Source organism: Pempheris klunzingeri, chromosome 6, assembly GCF_042242105.1.
Source record: "Pempheris klunzingeri isolate RE-2024b chromosome 6, fPemKlu1.hap1, whole genome shotgun sequence".
NCBI classification, from domain to species: domain Eukaryota; kingdom Metazoa; phylum Chordata; class Actinopteri; order Acropomatiformes; family Pempheridae; genus Pempheris; species Pempheris klunzingeri.
Genome location: NC_092017.1, coordinates 7,294,735 through 7,311,968, shown reverse-complemented (window position 1 = coordinate 7,311,968; position 17,234 = coordinate 7,294,735). Strand labels below are relative to the sequence as shown.

Here is a 17,234-nt window from a genome sequence, read left to right as displayed (position 1 = left end):
GAATCTGGAGCCAATTCTTCACGCCTCGCTCAGACAGTATCCTTTCCTCCAGAGGGAAACTAATATCCCTCTCCGGAGAAAACGGCAAGCATCTATAAATTTCTCCTTTAAGGAAGCACATCAAATCAATATTGCCTCAACGGCTAAAAGGCTTTGCTTGTTTTCTCGCCGTGTGAAGATAATGTCCGACACCAGACGCTGCATGGAGATTTATGAAGCGGCCATTTGCTGTATGTTTGCATAACATAGCAATGACAGAAGTGTGAATAATTCAGATTAGGGCTGCAAAAGTTACAGCTCACCATGAATTAACCGCTGATGCTGTTTACAGGAGGTCAGTCAGGTGGGAATTGTCATTAATCATGAGCCAGTGTGTGTTAAACATTAAATTCTATGAAGTTAAACACAGCGTTTGTGGTGTGAAAAAGAATCAGTGGTGAGTATAAATCATTTTAATGTTAGTGGAGTTTTTAAAATGCAAATATTGGATGGTAAAGCAACTGCACTGCAGGACCTTCAATCACAAAGAGATGTTGAAAGTTATTATGGAGGAGAAAGAACTGAGACGCATTTAGCAGTTTTACACATTTTTCTAAAAAAAAAACTTTCTACATTCCTACATTTGCAAATTACAGAAACATCATTCAATATCATTATTAAACAATTTATTTCACTTTAGAAAAAGAAAATCATTATTAATCTAACCGCCAAACACATAATAAGTGGTTGAAATTTACTCTTCAAACTTAGAAGTTAATGCATCAGAGTACTTTTACATTTTATATTTTAAGGACATTTTCCTGAAAATACATGTAATATTCGGAATGCAGGACTAGTATTTTTACATTGCTACTTCGTCCATCACTGGTTATGTATCTAATTTTCAAGCTTTCTTTGACTAAACTCCAGTGCATCATTTAATTATAAACATTTAATTGAACTTCCTGAATATTTAGTTTAAGCTTTTAGTCCTGTAACCTATTCTTTTCTAATTTATTCTAATCTATTGCAGAACAGTGCACTGGGAAATAACCTGCACAGACACATCACATACATGTTTGTCTGACACATGATAATTTTTCCCATACGTGGTCAGATCCACTCAGTGTCCTGTCCGACCAGCTGATGCATCTGTGGAACAGGGGTTTTTTCTCAGGCATTGGACGCTGATAACAACTTTCCATAGGTTCGAAGTAATCTGTGTCCGCGTTGACAGGCAGACTAAGGAGGTATAAGAGAGCTGAAGTGAGCTGAGAGAGTGTGTGTGCGTGTGTGTGTGTCTCTAGGCTGACGCCATGATGGAGACACTGGCCCTTGTGCTGCTGCAGGCAGCATATGGTGAGTAACGTGGCTTAGCAGCAGAAACTGGCACAGTTGGTACCAAATATAGATGTCAGATACTCTGATTAAGCACTAAATTAATGCTGGTTATTGAATCCATCAGTATGTGTTTGTAGTTTTGGGATGTGGAACCCCTGCTGTCAAACCTGATACCAACAGGGTGGTGAATGGAGAGGACGCTCTCCCCCACAGCTGGCCTTGGCAGGTGCTGTAACCCCAATGTTTTAAATTCGCTTGACAAACTTTAGAGTTCTATTCTAATCATTTATGTTTTTCACAGATCTCCCTGCAGGTGAAGCACGGCAGCCGTTTCCATCACACCTGTGGAGGGACTCTGATCGGACCTCGCTGGGTGCTGACCGCTGGACACTGCATCTGGTGACTAACAATAAGACAGGAGAGCTACTGTGTCATTCAAGGGATGACGAGTGAGAGCTGAGAGACAGAGATCCAAGAGTAGGAATATAAAGTATGAGGGAGATTGCACAGGGTGAGTGTACTCTGAAATGATAGAAAGTACGTGTCCTACAGGCCAGGAGATGTGTACCGTGTGGTCTTGGGAGAGCACGACATGAGCCAGCAGGAAGGCACTGAACAGATCAGAGATGTTCTGCGCATTATTGTCCACCCTGAGTGGGACATTGACCGCGTGGCTGATGGGTGAGTGGATTTTGACTTGGAAACAGGCGAAAAACTTAAATAATCTCCATTAAAAATTGTTAAATAACTTTTTTTTTGTTTTCTAGTCTCACCATTGGTCTTAAATGAGCATATATAATACTGTTTGTTGTGTATACCTGTAAGCAAAGAACCCACAATATAAAGTATATTCATAAAAAATGTAATGTAATCTATTCACCATATCATCAATGAAGCGCATGAAACCAATTAGAATGAATGATTTTAGTTTAAGAATAAAATTGAACGAATGATTTTCTCGCAGCAATGATCTTGCCCTGCTCAAACTGGATAAAAGCCCCATCATGACTGATAGTGTTGGAGTGGCGTGTCTTCCGGAGGCAGGAGAGATCCCCACCCATGGGACCCCGTGTTACATCTCCGGCTGGGGCAACCTTTACAGTAATGCCCCTTTGTCCTCATGTGTCAGTGCCTTTTCACTGATGGCTGCAGACCGCCGCTGGGTTTCATCTGGGTAGAAAACTGATGAGGTGATCGAGGCTCAGGCACGTGTTGCTTAGTTTTAAGCAGTGGTGGAAAGTACTTTTACTGTGGTATTGCTACTTTTACCAAAGTGATCTGAGTATTAGGAGTTGTTCTCTGGTAACTTTGGGCTGAGTAATGAAAGCAATGTAAGTAAGGTGCCCTGCACTGAGAGAGCTGCCTCGTCTACAATACATATGTTTCTCTCCTCTCTGTCTCTCAGCTCATGGCCCTATGCCTGATAAACTGCAGCAGGCCTTGCTGCCCGTGGTGGAGCACAGTGTGTGCAGTCGCAGCGACTGGTGGGGCATCAACGTCAAGAGCACCATGATCTGTGCAGGGGGAGACGTCGTATCCGGATGCAATGTGTGTGAGGCAACAAAAAAAAAAAAGCAACTTGCACTTGTCAGCATGAAAAAGGTCAGATAATTTACACTGTGCTCCTGTTCCTCTCTCAGGGGGACTCTGGCGGTCCTCTCAACTGTTTGGGTCAGGATGGTAGGTGGTACGTCCAGGGAGTGACCAGCTTTGTGTCCTCCCGTGCTTGCAATGAAGTGAAGAAGCCCACCGTCTTCACCCGCACCTCCGCCTTCACCCAGTGGCTCAGTGGCGTAAGTTCATCGACAGACTTGCTCTGTTTGATCTGCAGTAACCCCTCACATGTGCACGGGTCTGTCTGCAGAGACACAGAAATGTGCTGCAATGCTCAAATGTCACTGCTAAATAATGTGTATCAATAAGTCATGTTTTCTCTTCAGGTCATGATGAATTTCTGAGGATCTGCAGGGCACCAACTGATCAGCTCCAAAAAATAATGAGGTCCCAGGTCCCAATATTTTCTCTGTTCATTTCACATCAGGGTCAGAAACAGAACACACTGTACCTGAATCAGTGGAAATCATTTTCACACAATAAACTTTTGTGTGTCTTGTATCAGTGTGTGTCTGGGCCTGAATTTTAAGCAGAGTCTGCTAATTGTTTAATGCCCAATTTGCATTACATGTATGTTAAATGACCAGAGCAGAGATTTACCCCCTCCATAAAAAAAATGTGCACAGTGCCACCTCATATTTCACCCCCCCTCCACCACCACTGCTCCCCCCGACGTGTGATAAGAAGAATGAGGAATGGCTGCCCATCAGTGTGCGCAGAGGACTTATGAATCAGTATTTCCTATCAATCATCACCAAGGTCGGCCAAGTGTCGACACGCTGTCTGATAGGCTCAGGTGGGAGCAGAGCTGGAGAGCACATATAGATATACATCCTTTGTGACAAACGCACTTTGCTGTTTTTACCATGACGGAATATGATAATACACATGGTCCACACAGTAACAAGCTCACAGCTTTGTTTGACTGTGTCACGTTAGAAAGGGTTTACATTTAGAGTCATCAGTGCAACAAAAGCATAGAAACACCACAAACTCCTCATCTGTTCTCTGAGCTTTTACCTAAGTAACAGTAGCAGTAGTACAGCGTAGAAATACTGTTACAAGCACAAAAGAAGTAGCAACAAAACATGCTTAAAGTAAAAGTGCTCATTATGCAGAATGGCCCATTTCAGAATAATATGAGAGTTTTAAATCAATTGATAAAATGCAAAGTGAGCGAAGAAGATCTAAATAAAATCAATATTTGGTGTGACCACACTTTGCCCTCAAAACCCCATCAATTCTTCTAGGTAGATTTGCACTCAGTATTTGAAGGAACTCAGCAGGAAGGTTGTTCCAAACATGTTGGCGAACTAACCACAGATCCTCTGTGGATGTCGGCTGCCTCAAATCCTTCTGTTTCTTCATGTAATACCAGACAGACTGATGATGTTGAGATCAGGGCTCTGTGGGGGCCGCACCATCACTTCCAGGACTCCTTGTTCTTCTTTGCGCTGAAGATAGTTCCTAATGACATTGGCTGTATGTTCGGGGTCTGTGTGTGCTGCTGCAGAATAAATTTGGGGCTGGTGGTGCTGCATGATGGATAAGTATCTGTCTGTATTTCTCAGCAGTGAGGACACCATTAATCCTGAACAAACTCCAGCTCCATTTGCAGACATGCAGCCCCAAACTTATGAGGAACCTCCACCAGCTTCACTGTTGCCTGCAGACACTCATTGTTGTTACGCTTTCCAGCCCTTTGGTGAACAAAGTGCCTTCTGCTACAACCAAATATTTCAGATTTTGACTCATCAGCCCAGAGCACCTGCTGCCATTTATCTACACCCCAGTTCCTGTGTTTTCATTCATAGTTGAGTTGCTCAGCCATGTTTCCACATCGGAGGTTTGGCTTTTTGGCTGCAATTCATGAAGACCACTTCAGGCCAGACTTCTCTGGACAGTAGATGGTGTACCAGGGTCCCACTGGTTTCTGCTGGTTCTGAGCAGATGGCACTGCTGGATATCCACCGATTTCAAAGGGAAGTAAGAATAATGTGTCTTTCATCTGCTGCACTAAGTTTCCTTGGTTGCCACTGCGTCTATGTTCCTCAATGTTGCCCGTTTCTCTGTGCTTCTTCAAAACAGCTTGAACAGCACATCATGAAACCCCAGTCTGCTCTGAAATCTTTGCCTGGCAGAGACCTTGCTGATGCAGTATAACTACCTCGTGTCTTGTTGCTGTGCTCAGTCTTGCCATGGTGTATCTTCCACAACCTCACCTTGGTAGCAGAGCTGGGCTGTTCCTCGCCCAGTTGTAAGCCTCCTACAGCTGTTTCTATTTCAGCTAATGACTGTGTTTCAACCTACATATGAAAGTGATGATCATTAGCACCTTTTGGGCATAACTGGTTAATCATACAGCTGACTGTGATCCTACAAAATCCCTGACTTTGTGCATGTGTGCCTGGAAGAACTGATGCTGTTTTGAAGGCAAAGGGTCGGTCACACCAAAAATTGAGCTGATTTTGATTTTTCTTCTGTTCGCTCACTTTGCATTTTGTAAATCAATAAAACAATTACATTTTATATTTTTTAGCATATTCTTACTTTATAGCATTTCTTCACACCTTGCCCAAGCCTTTTATACAGGACTCTATATTGTATAATCAGACTAAAATGATGCATTGATGTGTACTTCCTTTAATACTGCAGCTGGTAAAAGTGGAGCTCATTTTAATTACATATATAGGTTTTGAATTTTCTCCCTGGGATCAAGTTTTCATCTATAATGATATACTCAAATGCATTTCTTGATTAGATTTCGCTTTATTAATCTCAATCTGCAAAGTAACCAAAGTCATCAAATAAATGTAGGGGAGTAAAATGTAGCCTACAATAAATGTAGTGGAGCGGAAGTTTAAAGTACCTCTGAAAGTAAATGTACTGAGTGTACTGTATGTTTCTTTTTCTTACATATTTCTGTCTCCAAACTGTTTTCAGCAGATTATTGTTATCATAAGACTTCTGATACACGCTGAAGGATGGCCCGCCACAGACACACACTGCTGCACCTTTAATCACCCCATACAGCACATACTGGATTTATCACAGTTTGAACTTTCTGTGTCATTCAGCGACCGTGTGAGACGAGGCGATGGGGCTCCACTGGTGAGTGAGCGTGACATGATCACAAATCCTTTGACATTTATCTGTCTCCATCTGCTGGTACATGTGGGAACCTGCTCGGTGCTTTCAGTGTCACAGCAGCTCCATCCAGTGGACAGAACAGAGGACAGAGACCAAGCTGCAGTGGTGACCACAGAGATCTCCAACACGGACAACATCCGCTCTCTTCCATTCTAGACATGTGAGACACGTTTAGTTCCTCTTTTATACATTTTAAACAGGGGCCCTTTTACACTCTCACTGTGTTTTACTCACTAAATATTGTCCTCCCACCGCTCAGCCATTACAGCCAAGATGAGAGGAGAGTAGCTGTTAAAAATAGTGTGCTCATCTGAATTGCCTTCAGGTTTTACATCACACTAGCAACAATCAGCATAACAAGCAGGAGCAAGTGGTGCAGCAACTGCTTGAGCTTTTTAACTTCAGAGCTTTGCCTCTCAGGCTACATCCATTGTGTCCTGTCTTCATGCTGTAGAGCTTGTTGGGGCCATATGGAGCCAAAGGGAAGACCTGTAGACACAAATCTGGGATTACAAGTATAGAGCATCTGTTGTTTTTTTGGTTAAAAAGTCTTCTGTGGTTTTAGTTGTAGATATTCTCCTAAAAAGGAGATGAATTCATGGGTAAGGTGCTGAAGCACAGGGCTCTTTGTGACTCAGGCACGTCATCGGTCATAAATCAGTCTCTATTAAGGAGGCTGGTCAAGGTTCTAAGTAGGATTATAAATTAAGAATACAGCAGAGGTTAGTTAGCAGATGATAGTTTGTAATGTGTGTTATTCTGCCATTGAGACAGCACAATATTTAATGCTGTCAAAATGTGTCTGCTGGATCAATTTATATGTAAAACCAGAGAAGCTTTAACATACTGTAACCTCACAAAAACTCTTCTGTGAATTGTCAGAATACTGTTGAGGTTGTGCTGCAGTATTAACCCCTTAAGTCTTAAAAGACTCAAAAGTTTCTAAATTGTTAATGATTATTTCCTCAGTGGCTCTGCATCCCAGGAGGGTCACAAGACCCTCTGATACTCAGCACCGCCTTTGGTCTTCGGTGCACAATAAACTGTACATAACATACGGTCAGCTCGGAGTGAGAGGGCATTGCTCCGGGCGATGAACTCCATCAACTATCAGGGAGTTTCATTTTCTAAAATATATTCTAACTGCATCTGGCAAGTTGATGTTAGAATAATACACAATAGCCTACAGCATCTGGAATTAGATTTTGGCCATGTGGAGGCAGCAGGGTCACATTCAACTCACCAGGAACATTATAACTGAGGAGACACCAACACTATCTGGCAGTATACAGACACTGGAGAGGCATTATGTTGAAATGTTTCAGCAAATATTAACCACCTTCTGCGTTCGGTGTTTCACATTATTTCAAGATAAACAAAAGGGGCTTTCCCTGCTGCGTACATGTGAGGTCACAGTGGGTGATGTTATCAACACTGCCACAAGAACACACAATCTTCTCGTCTAACAGGCAAATTAAAATAATATGGTGTTAGTGTTAGAATACAGAGGCCAAACCTGTAGAGAGACACAGTGTCCATCACATCAAAGTCAGTGTCACTGTGGGTGCAATCTGGATACCGTAGCCGCTCAGTCTCAACCCCCTCAGAGACCCAACCAGTTTGGACGAGTTGTAACAGCTGAGTTTTATGGTTTTATGGATTACAGCACAGCCTACTCACAGCGTAGTACTACAGGGTGGCTCCCGGCAGTAACAAGAGGGCAAGCGGTTTGACCCTGTGCGCACTGTGCCAGCATGGCAGACAGGTGCCATCAACTCATTGGCCTTTCAGGCAATCATTGACTCTGATACCATAACAAATCTCACTAAGGAAAACAAAAGGTTTCAGATACATTATAAGAAGCAGAGGAGAGGACAGGATCATAATCAAGTCTTCCATGTAGGTGAAAAAAAAGAATTAAAAAAATGATTGATTTTAAATGATAATGATACCAAAGGAACAAAAAAATCACTTCATAATTACAAGCATAACTACAAGTATTTTGATTAGCGTGTGGGTGGAGGGACAGTGAAAGCAGCATTCCAAAGGTTAAAGGTAAGCTTCAGCTGATCTTTCCATCATATGTGGGTCTCCTGGAGTCACATGGGGGAAAACCGTGCATAAAACCTAATGGGTTAGTCAATAAATAACTAAGGTAATTGTAAGATAAAGCAATGTTAAGATGCGTCTCTATACTTGGCAGCAAGTCTTCAACCTCTGGCATAGATCAGATCACATTACTGTGGAGATCAAGGTCAGGAGACACTGTTGGAACCAATCAAATACCTATCACACATAATATTAATGCTCTTACCAGCACAGAAGCTGAACCCATGGGCGGGGGCACAAACAGCCAATTATCAGTAACCCGAAATGAACAGATGTTTAATCAATAATCATGCACTCCACCTAGCTTTCATGCCGTAATAATTAGTGGCTAATAATTACTCCTCCTGTTATACAGTCATGTAATGTTTGGACATATTAAAATGTAATGGTGATGATTTATTAACTTCTGCAGGCAATATTAGAACAAGAAAAACACTGGTTTATATTTATTTCAAAAAAAGACATTTAATCTTTTCATGTGCTGCAAGTAATAGACAGAGAAGGAATTTTAGATATAATAAATGAACACTGCGTTTTATTATGGTATTTATACACGCAGGAGTTTCTTGTCCTTGTGCATAGTTGTTGCTCCAAAAAAGAAATGTTTAAACCTTTAAAAACTTTGTTTTTTCATTTTTCAGCTGTCAGGATGCGCACAAAATTGAAATTTTAGAATTAAAAAAAACATCCAAATCCCAACATTTCTAAGTTGAGTTTTTCATGAGCATACATTCAAATCCAGATTCAGATTTTTGCAGGTTTTTCGTGCAGAAATTAGTAACATAAAAGCACTTTTGATCGGTTCTGATGTTGTAATTGATAAAGTAAAATTGCTTTTGTGTGTTATTTTGTTGAATGTTTCACTTCAGCTTTGTGACTGTCAGGGCTCTCTTATGATCGTGCAGTGTCTTCTTTTGTTGTGTTTAAAAATGCCTCTGCACCGTCTGTGTTCTTCAGGACGTGTCTGATGATGCAGGAGACTATTCATGTTGTATAATGGAGAGCTTTTCTGTCTTTTATTATTTTGCGAGTGGGAAATTTTTCCTTTTGTTTTGCTGAACAGTGTATACCTGATAGTACCTGAGCTGCCATATTACTGGTCATGTAGGTATCAAGTTGTCCAATTTAACGACTGCTGGCTTTAAGCTATTAGTTTGAGGCCAAACAACACAGAGTCAGTTTACAATGTCTGGTCGTTGTTCTTTAGGCAAAAACCTATTAAGATAACAAAGAAATCGAATTTTATTTTTAGCAGTTTTATTTATGGTAGGGATTAATGAGGAATGCACTGGTGTGTTTTTACTTGTAAGTCTTAAAGTGATAAAAGGGGCAGAAGAGGAGTGTGACAGGCTGTTCAGCCATGCAGCTCAGGGCCGAAAAAATCTTTCAGAACATCTCGAGGGATCAAAATCTGGGGAGTATATCAGACATAAAACTAACTTTGGTGACCAAAGTAGATTAAATGCTTCATATGGAACTCTTAGGGCTGCCTTTGGAGCTCATTTTCAGACCCTGAAGAGCCTCTGTCTGAATGGAAAATGAATTACTGGTATTCATTTAAAGCTAAGATCTGCTTTAAGACTTTAAAGTTGATTCTTTGCCATGAACTCAGTCACCTCTTTTTATTTAATCTGCAATGATTCTTTTATTGTAGTTTGGGACTAACTAAAACACCAGCCTGGCTTAATCATTTACACCTATTCACACCATTTATTTTAAATGTAATAAGCTATGTAGTTACAGCCATATCTCAGCCATATCTTCTGCTGTAAACTTGGATCTAATAACCAATAAATGTGTGCACATGCAAGCGTGTGTGTGTGTGTGTGTGTGTGTGTGTGTGTGTGTGTGTGTGTGCGTGTTTGTGTGTGAGCTTGAGAGAGTGTGTGTGTACATGTGCGTGAAGAAGATATGGATGATAATTACAGTTGCAGTTAAAATGACATGAAAATGCACCCATTGTAAAATGCGATACACGGACAGACGACTGGTCATCTGAGACACATGAGAAATGGGGCCTTGAAAATTAACAAAAAAATTAATTCTGTGTAAAATTCAACATGACAGCTTGTAAAGACCAACAGAGGATGAATATGATGTAGAACAGAAGTCCCCAACTCTAGAAATAATACAGTAAAGTCTAGTTGTGACCCCTCATTACTTTATTTATGGCTATTATGAGAAGGTCTCAAACCGATCACTTTAAAGGGTTTCTGAGTAGTGAATAGATTAATTTAAGCATCATTTCACAAGAAAATTTAGCAAAATGAGAAAAATGGTGTAGAAAAATTGGAGAGAAATTGTTCGAAAGATGGTGTATTATTTTGCATTCACAACCACTAGGGGGCATCTTCCTCGGTGCCGTTCTTCCATGAGGCACCTCCACCACCAGTGGTGTCCAATATATTATACACGCGGGACAGTTTGATTTTTTTAGCTGTAACCTTGCAAAAGTCGACCGAGATGTTATTAGTGCAAGAGAAGAAGAACCTTCCCATCGTCTCCCCCCTTTTCACCACCTGTGTGTGTGTGTGTGTGTGTGTGTGTGTCACCTCCACAGCAGCCCACCGCTCTCAGTCCACAATATCATGTCGTGATAAGGCAGCGTGACCCACATACAGATGCACCTTACTGCCACCTGCACTCTGCACATGTGTGTGTGCGACCTTTGAACTGAGAGAGAGAGAGAGAGAGAGAGAGAGAGAGAGAGAGAGAGAGAGAGAGAGAGAGAGTGTGTGTGTGTGTGTGTGTGTGTGTGTGTGTGTGTGTGTTCTCGGTGCGGCTATAAAAGCAGCGCTCGGGCTGGACAGGAGCAACAGGTAGCCCAGGTGAAGCCTCCTCCTCTCCTCGCCGCTCACAGCGCTCCGCTGCAGGTGTGTATTCCACCATCACCGCTCCTCCGTCCTCACATGGGAACCAGGAACACCTGGCAAAGTGATCCCAAGGATCCGGAGAGCGTGTGTGAGATTAGAGACTTAGAGGTGATGTTGCTCGGGTACATTTAGGAGGTCCAGGGTGTTGTTGGTGTAGGATTCGCCATGTTGTATCATTTATTATACCGATGTAGAATCATTGCTTTGATTCCATTAGTGTACCTGCTCCTTGTAATTATGTTAATAATATAATTAGATGTGTGTAATGATCTGAATCTTTTTCATGTATTTACTGTAACTTTTCCTTCCCCAGACAGTCATGGCTCCACGACCACAAGTGGGGACTGATTCCTCCCCTGCTCTTGGTATGTCCTTTTTTCTCTTGGATTCTGTAGTCCTCCTCAAACTGTGCTGCTGCTGACACCTTCTCTAACATCCCTGTGCAACATTAGATGACAAGGCTCCGGTTAAAGACACGGCCATCCTGCCGGCCTACTCCACCGTGGACCTGGTGAATGAGGAAAAAGATGCAGACGATCCCTGGGATCTCCCAGAGCTCACAGTCACGGGGGTCAAATGGGCAGGTGAGGCATCTTCCCCACGTTCTCCCTGCACAGTGAGGCCACCTTTACAGTCTGAGTCAGTGCACCACTTGTGTGTTCTTTGCAGATCTGGATACAAAAGGAAAGATCCTGAGAGTTACGACTGCTGTAGTGAAGGCCATCCTGCTGCTGGGACTTCTCTACTTGTTTATCTGCTCGCTGGATATCCTCAGCTCTGCTTTCCAGCTGGTCGGAGGTGAAGTGAACTCACAGAATTAGGTTTAATATCTCTGGTCTTTATCACCAGCCATCATTGCACATTTGGCTTATTGGCTTGATAATGCCAGGTTTTATGTAATGTGAACAGAGTGCTGTTTTTAACCTGAGGGTGTTTGTGTGTGTGTGTGTGTGTGTGTGTGTGTAGGCAAAGCTGCTGGTAGCATCTTCCAGGACAATGTTGTGTTGTCCAACCCTGTGGCTGGGCTGGTGATCGGGGTGTTAGTCACAGTGCTGGTGCAGAGCTCCAGCACCTCCTCCTCTATTGTGGTCAGCATGGTGTCCGCTGGAAGTAAGTAAACACACACACTCACACACACTCACACACACACACACGCTCACACAAACACGGACGATGCATGCTTGGAGCTACAGCATATGACACATTTGCATAATGCTACTAATGTTCTTCAGTGCTGAGTGTGGAGTCTGCAGTGCCGATCATCATGGGCGCCAACATCGGAACATCGGTCACCAACACTATCGTGGCCATGATGCAGGCAGGAGACAGAAATGAGTTCCGCAGGTAAATCAAAGCTTGTAATAATAAAGATCTTGTGACACGTGTAGTATTAGGTTTAATAATATATCTACCAACAGTGTCTGGCACACGTTCAACAATGTGTCCCTTCACCTGCAGGGCATTTGCTGGCGCGACAGTCCACGACTTCTTCAACTGGCTGTCTGTGCTGATCCTGCTGCCCCTGGAGGTAGCCACAGGTGTTCTGGTCAAACTCACCAGCCTCATCATCAAATCCTTCAATATCCAGACGGGAGAGGACGCCCCAGACCTGCTCAACACCATCACGGACCCTCTCACCAACTCCATCATCGAGGTAGAGTCGCTGACATTGGCGTCATAGAGAAATCTGCAGCATTGACGTGAAAAAGGAACGCCTTTTTATTCAGAGGTGTTTTTAAATCTGTGTTCCTATAGCTGGACAAAACTGTTATCAACGGCATCGCCACTGGATCCGAAGCATCCAAAAACATGAGTCTCATCAAAGTGTGGTGCAAGACAGCGACCAACACTGTAAGAAATCAACAAGAGCTGCATCACATGCATAAATTATTAGTTTGCCGCACGCTGAACACAACACAGCAACAGTAAAAACACATGATAACGCTATGGTTACTTCTGCTTTTTACTCTTAATGACTGATATTGTCCTTCTGGTATTGTGACCACAGTGATTCTGTTGTTAGATCATACTTTGAAGGTGTGTTATTTTATAAAAAGGGGGAAAGTCACACATGATAATTTAAAGATGATCACAGCTGCTCTGACTTCTCTGTTATTGCACTTTAAAGTTGTTGTTGTTGCCTGCAATCTTTTCTCTCAGACTTTCTGGAACGGAACAGTGGAGAACTGCACTGCCGGTACCGTCTGCTGGGAGGAAGGAAACCAGACCTGGACCCAGCTGAACTCGTCTTGGACTGTTAACCAAAAGAAATGTAAGCGTGCCTCCATCAGTGAATACCCACGGTCCAAGAAAAAAAAGGGAAAAAAAGAACATTTACAAAGCAATTAGGATTACCTGATACACTGGAGCTCAGCGAAATATGAGACACAATGACCCTCCTTCATTCAGACCCTCTGATGTCCGGACAATGACCACCTTTGAGTCGTGACTCAGCTACTACCCTCCCTTGACCCGTCTGCGTTCTCAATAGGTCTATTCATGCTGTCTGAGTGCCACATGACCATAAAATGGATCACTTCTTCAAAGCACTCTACCCCTAATTAAAGCAAATGCTTTTATGTTTGGTTTTAAAACATAATGTATTAAAACATTCTGATAGTATCAGAAACTGGTCTTGAGTGATATAGAGAAAGTTTTTCATCAGCTCCATTTATCAAAGACAGATTGCTCTAAAGCGAGTCATACACATGGGGATAAGCACAGAGTGGACACCTTAACGCCAATCATCTCTTTGACCGTCCATTGCAGGCACACACCTCTTCGTCAATATTAATTTGCCAGACCTGGCAGTGGGCCTCATCCTCCTGGCTCTGTCTTTGCTCGTCCTCTGCACCTGCCTCATCCTCATCGTCAAGCTGCTCAACTCCATGCTGAAGGGACAGGTGGCCGTGGTCATCAAGAAGGTGCTCAACACAGGTAAAAAAAACCAAAAGGATTTCCCGTCAACATGCCCCCCTCAGCCTGTTTGATAGTCAGCACATCTACCGCGATGGTGATGCTTGATGAGCAACACAGGTACAGCCTCCCTGTTGCTTCTGGCTCACCTCCAGGTCCACCAGTCCTGTTGTGTGATGGAGAAAGCTCAGGCACAAATAAAGCTTTGAGAAAAACTCATCTGAGGTCGTAAGGTGCGCGGTCACACTGTGCTCACTTTGTCGCCTCCCATCTTTCTGTTTGACTGCAGACTTCCCCTTCCCCTTCACTTGGGTAACTGGATACATTGCAATTTTGGTGGGAGCGGGGATGACCTTCATTGTTCAGAGCAGCTCCGTCTTCACCTCAGCTATAACTCCACTTGTTGGTGAGTCCTCATTTGCACACGATTATTGGACTCTATTTTCTTAAAATGTCTTGTGTTTCTACTCAACCATCATTTACATCGTGTCTATCTCCTCTCACCAGGTATTGGTGTCATCAGCCTCGAGAGAGCTTATCCTCTGACACTGGGCTCAAACATTGGCACAACAACTACTGCGATCCTCGCTGCTATGGCTAGTCCTTCAGAAACGCTATCCAACTCCCTGCAGGTAAGATGCAATATAAAGTTTCCCTTTTAGCCAAAGCTGTTTAGTTGGCGATGTTGGTCTTTCAGTCGGCCTCCCTCTTTGGTCTAAACTTAAACATCTCAACAACTATCGGATGGATTGTGATAAAATTGCGTGAACACATTCATGTTCACCAGAGGATCTATCCTACTGACTTTGCCGATCCACTCACTTTTCCTCTAGTGCCACCATGAGGTTGACAATTTGGGGTTTTAGTGAAATATCTCGACTGCTTGCTATGAAGTGCAGCACAGATAGTCATACTCCCCAGAGGATGAACTGTAATAACTATGATCCCTAGCTATGATGTGGAAATAGATCAGTTGACTGTTGCTACAGTTTTACACAGGATGCTGTAGCATCTAACACCATCATCAGGCATCAGGTTACACTAATCAACTTTTCATTTATTTATTCAATATTTTGCTTTATGACCAAATACCTGCAAAACTAATTACATTTGCCACATATTACACACATATTACCACATATTACATTAAGAGCCAGCTCAGTCTGTGGCTGCCCCCTGGACTCCATAGAGGTGGTGGGAGAGAGGAGGATTTTGGCCAAACTGTCCTCCATCATGGACAACACCTCACACCCTCTGCATCAGACTGTAGGGGCCTTATGCAGCTCCTTCAGTGGACGACTCATACACCCTAGGTGTAAGAAGGAGCGCTTCCACAGGTCCTTCATTCCCACTGCAGTCACACTGTACAACGCTGCATTATAGCCTGCTGCACCAACCACAATCACAACCAACTACTTTATTATTACTCAACTCATGGACAACTGTGCAATAATCCATAATACATAATCCATATAATGTTTCCATCCCATCCCACCCTGTTGTTGGTTCTTTATAATTATTGTATTACTTCTGTATACAATGTTTCTTTTTGTGTATATAATGTTCTTTTGTGTATATTATGTTTATTTAATTAACTGTGTGCTTTATGTCTGTCCTTTGAGCTGCAATAACAGCGAACTTTCCCCACTGCGGGTTCAATAAAAATTATTATATTATTTTATCTTTTATCTTTATCTGAACTTCAGCTGCACTGCTGCTAATTAGCAAACGGTAGCATGTTAATTCATTAATCTAGGGTGGTGAACATTACACCTGCTAAACATTAACATGCTAGCATTATCAGTGTGACTATGCTAGTACGCGGATGTTAGCTTTTTGTCACAGAGCTGCTAGTGCAGCTGTTGCCTTTTAGTCTTCTTCAGTGGTATTTTCCATGACGTCTAACAGTGATAGCCTTGTCTGAATGTCATCTGTGTTTTGTTTTCCAGATTGCACTTTGTCATTTCTTCTTCAACATCATGGGTATCCTACTGTGGTATCCAATCCCCTTCATGAGATTGCCCATCAGGTTGGCCAGAGGGCTGGGGAACCATACGGCAAAATACCGCTGGTTTGCCGCCCTCTACCTCTTCCTGTGCTTCTTGGTTTTTCCTCTGTCTGTATTCGGCCTGTCGCTGGCTGGCTGGCAGGTGCTGGTCGGCGTCAGCGTTCCCATCATCACGTTGATTGTCCTTGTGATCATTGTAAATGTGATGCAGTCTCGCTGCCCCCGCTACCTGCCCGAGGTCCTCCGCACCTGGGACTTTTTGCCCCGGCCCCTGCACTCCATGGCGCCCTGGGATGCCATGCTGACCACGGTCACGGGCTTCTGCGGCAAACACTGCTGCTGCTGCTGCAAATGCTGCAAGTGCTGCAAGAAAGTTGAGGATGAAAAGCTGAGGAGGAACAGCAAGAAGAGTCTGGAGATGTACGATAATCCAGCCATGTCAAACGATGAGGACACAATGGGGGCTGCTAGAGCAACACAACTTTAATGTTATTAAATGTGTATCTAGAAGCGATACTCTCTCTCTCTAAATTTGTATCTAGAAGCGATACACTTGTAATTGTTCATCACTTCTCAGGATGTGTTCTGTTGATGATTCTCCTTCGCTGGATGATGTACTAAACACTGCAGTAAGCACTGTCTGTCACCATCATGCTGCAGGGTATGAACAGAAGTGTTGGACATTTTATTATAAACCTGTTGTTCCTGGGCACAATGTTTATAGTTTATTGTTCCCTATCTGCTATGACTTAACTATGGGTGGTTCCAAATTTATTTTTATATTTTTTATGATATGTGTAAGAGGGCTTTGGTTTCCACCTTTGAACATTTAAATTTCAAATGTTTAATGTAACACTTTAAATATTCGTTATCCCTCAGTATTTAAGACTTTTTAATATTTGTAAATAAAACCAAATTCCTATTTTTAAAGTGTATTTTAACGTGCTGTGCTGTGTCTTTTTCTTTTTTTCGTCCAGTTCCATTGCTGTAGATAACACTGGCTTGATATGTGCGGCCAGAAGTTATTTATAGTTACTGATATGTCATTTTAATCATTTGGTATTGAGCTCAGGTATCACTGGTCATGCATGTTTCGCATGATACATCAGAAGATTCACTGATGTCCTCTAAGTGTGCTAAAAGAAAATGGCTTCCTGTAGCAAAAAGATTTTCGCTTTCATATCTGATTTGCCTTTGAACAGAAAGTCTGTGACTTCAGACTGGAATATTGGGCAAAGTCTATC

The 17,234-nt window shown here is 42.7% G+C and overlaps 2 protein-coding genes across 3 annotated transcripts; both read left to right on the top strand.

The window, feature by feature from the left end:
* The first annotated feature begins 1,269 nt into the window (after positions 1 to 1,269).
* LOC139202419 (chymotrypsin-like elastase family member 3B) lies at positions 1,270 to 3,380 on the top strand. Its single transcript, XM_070831897.1, has 8 exons — positions 1,270 to 1,338; positions 1,458 to 1,546; positions 1,622 to 1,719; positions 1,873 to 2,001; positions 2,285 to 2,421; positions 2,726 to 2,868; positions 2,961 to 3,113; positions 3,261 to 3,380. The coding sequence occupies exons 1-8, from the start codon at positions 1,296 to 1,298 to the stop codon at positions 3,276 to 3,278; spliced, it is 810 nt and encodes a 269-aa protein (XP_070687998.1). The 5' UTR covers positions 1,270 to 1,295; the 3' UTR covers positions 3,279 to 3,380.
* A 7,641-nt stretch (positions 3,381 to 11,021) lies between these two features.
* slc34a2b (solute carrier family 34 member 2b) lies at positions 11,022 to 16,923 on the top strand. Of its 2 annotated transcripts, none has more exons than XM_070831911.1 (13): positions 11,022 to 11,066; positions 11,380 to 11,431; positions 11,519 to 11,650; positions 11,736 to 11,864; positions 12,033 to 12,176; positions 12,299 to 12,410; positions 12,525 to 12,720; positions 12,822 to 12,917; positions 13,227 to 13,338; positions 13,836 to 14,003; positions 14,272 to 14,388; positions 14,490 to 14,614; positions 15,932 to 16,923. In XM_070831911.1, the coding sequence occupies exons 2-13, from the start codon at positions 11,386 to 11,388 to the stop codon at positions 16,475 to 16,477; spliced, it is 1,923 nt and encodes a 640-aa protein (XP_070688012.1). In that variant the 5' UTR covers positions 11,022 to 11,066; positions 11,380 to 11,385; the 3' UTR covers positions 16,478 to 16,923. The 2 variants fall into 2 exon arrangements, with proteins under 2 accessions (XP_070688012.1, XP_070688013.1); XM_070831912.1 differs by having other exon boundaries at positions 11,048 to 11,066; positions 11,384 to 11,431.
* Positions 16,924 to 17,234: the final 311 nt, after the last annotated feature.

Coding starts and splice junctions, on each gene's coding strand:
- LOC139202419 (XM_070831897.1), top strand. CDS start 1,296: ATGATGGAGACACTGGCCCTTGTGCTGCTGCAGGCAGCATATG. Junction 1,547..1,621: donor CCCACAGCTGGCCTTGGCAG/GTGCTGTAACCC, acceptor TGTTTTTCACAG/ATCTCCCTGCAGGTGAAGCA. Junction 2,002..2,284: donor ATTGACCGCGTGGCTGATGG/GTGAGTGGATTT, acceptor ATTTTCTCGCAG/CAATGATCTTGCCCTGCTCA.
- slc34a2b (XM_070831911.1), top strand. CDS start 11,386: ATGGCTCCACGACCACAAGTGGGGACTGATTCCTCCCCTGCTCTTG. Junction 13,339..13,835: donor GACTGTTAACCAAAAGAAAT/GTAAGCGTGCCT, acceptor CGTCCATTGCAG/GCACACACCTCTTCGTCAAT. Junction 14,615..15,931: donor CGCTATCCAACTCCCTGCAG/GTAAGATGCAAT, acceptor TTTGTTTTCCAG/ATTGCACTTTGTCATTTCTT.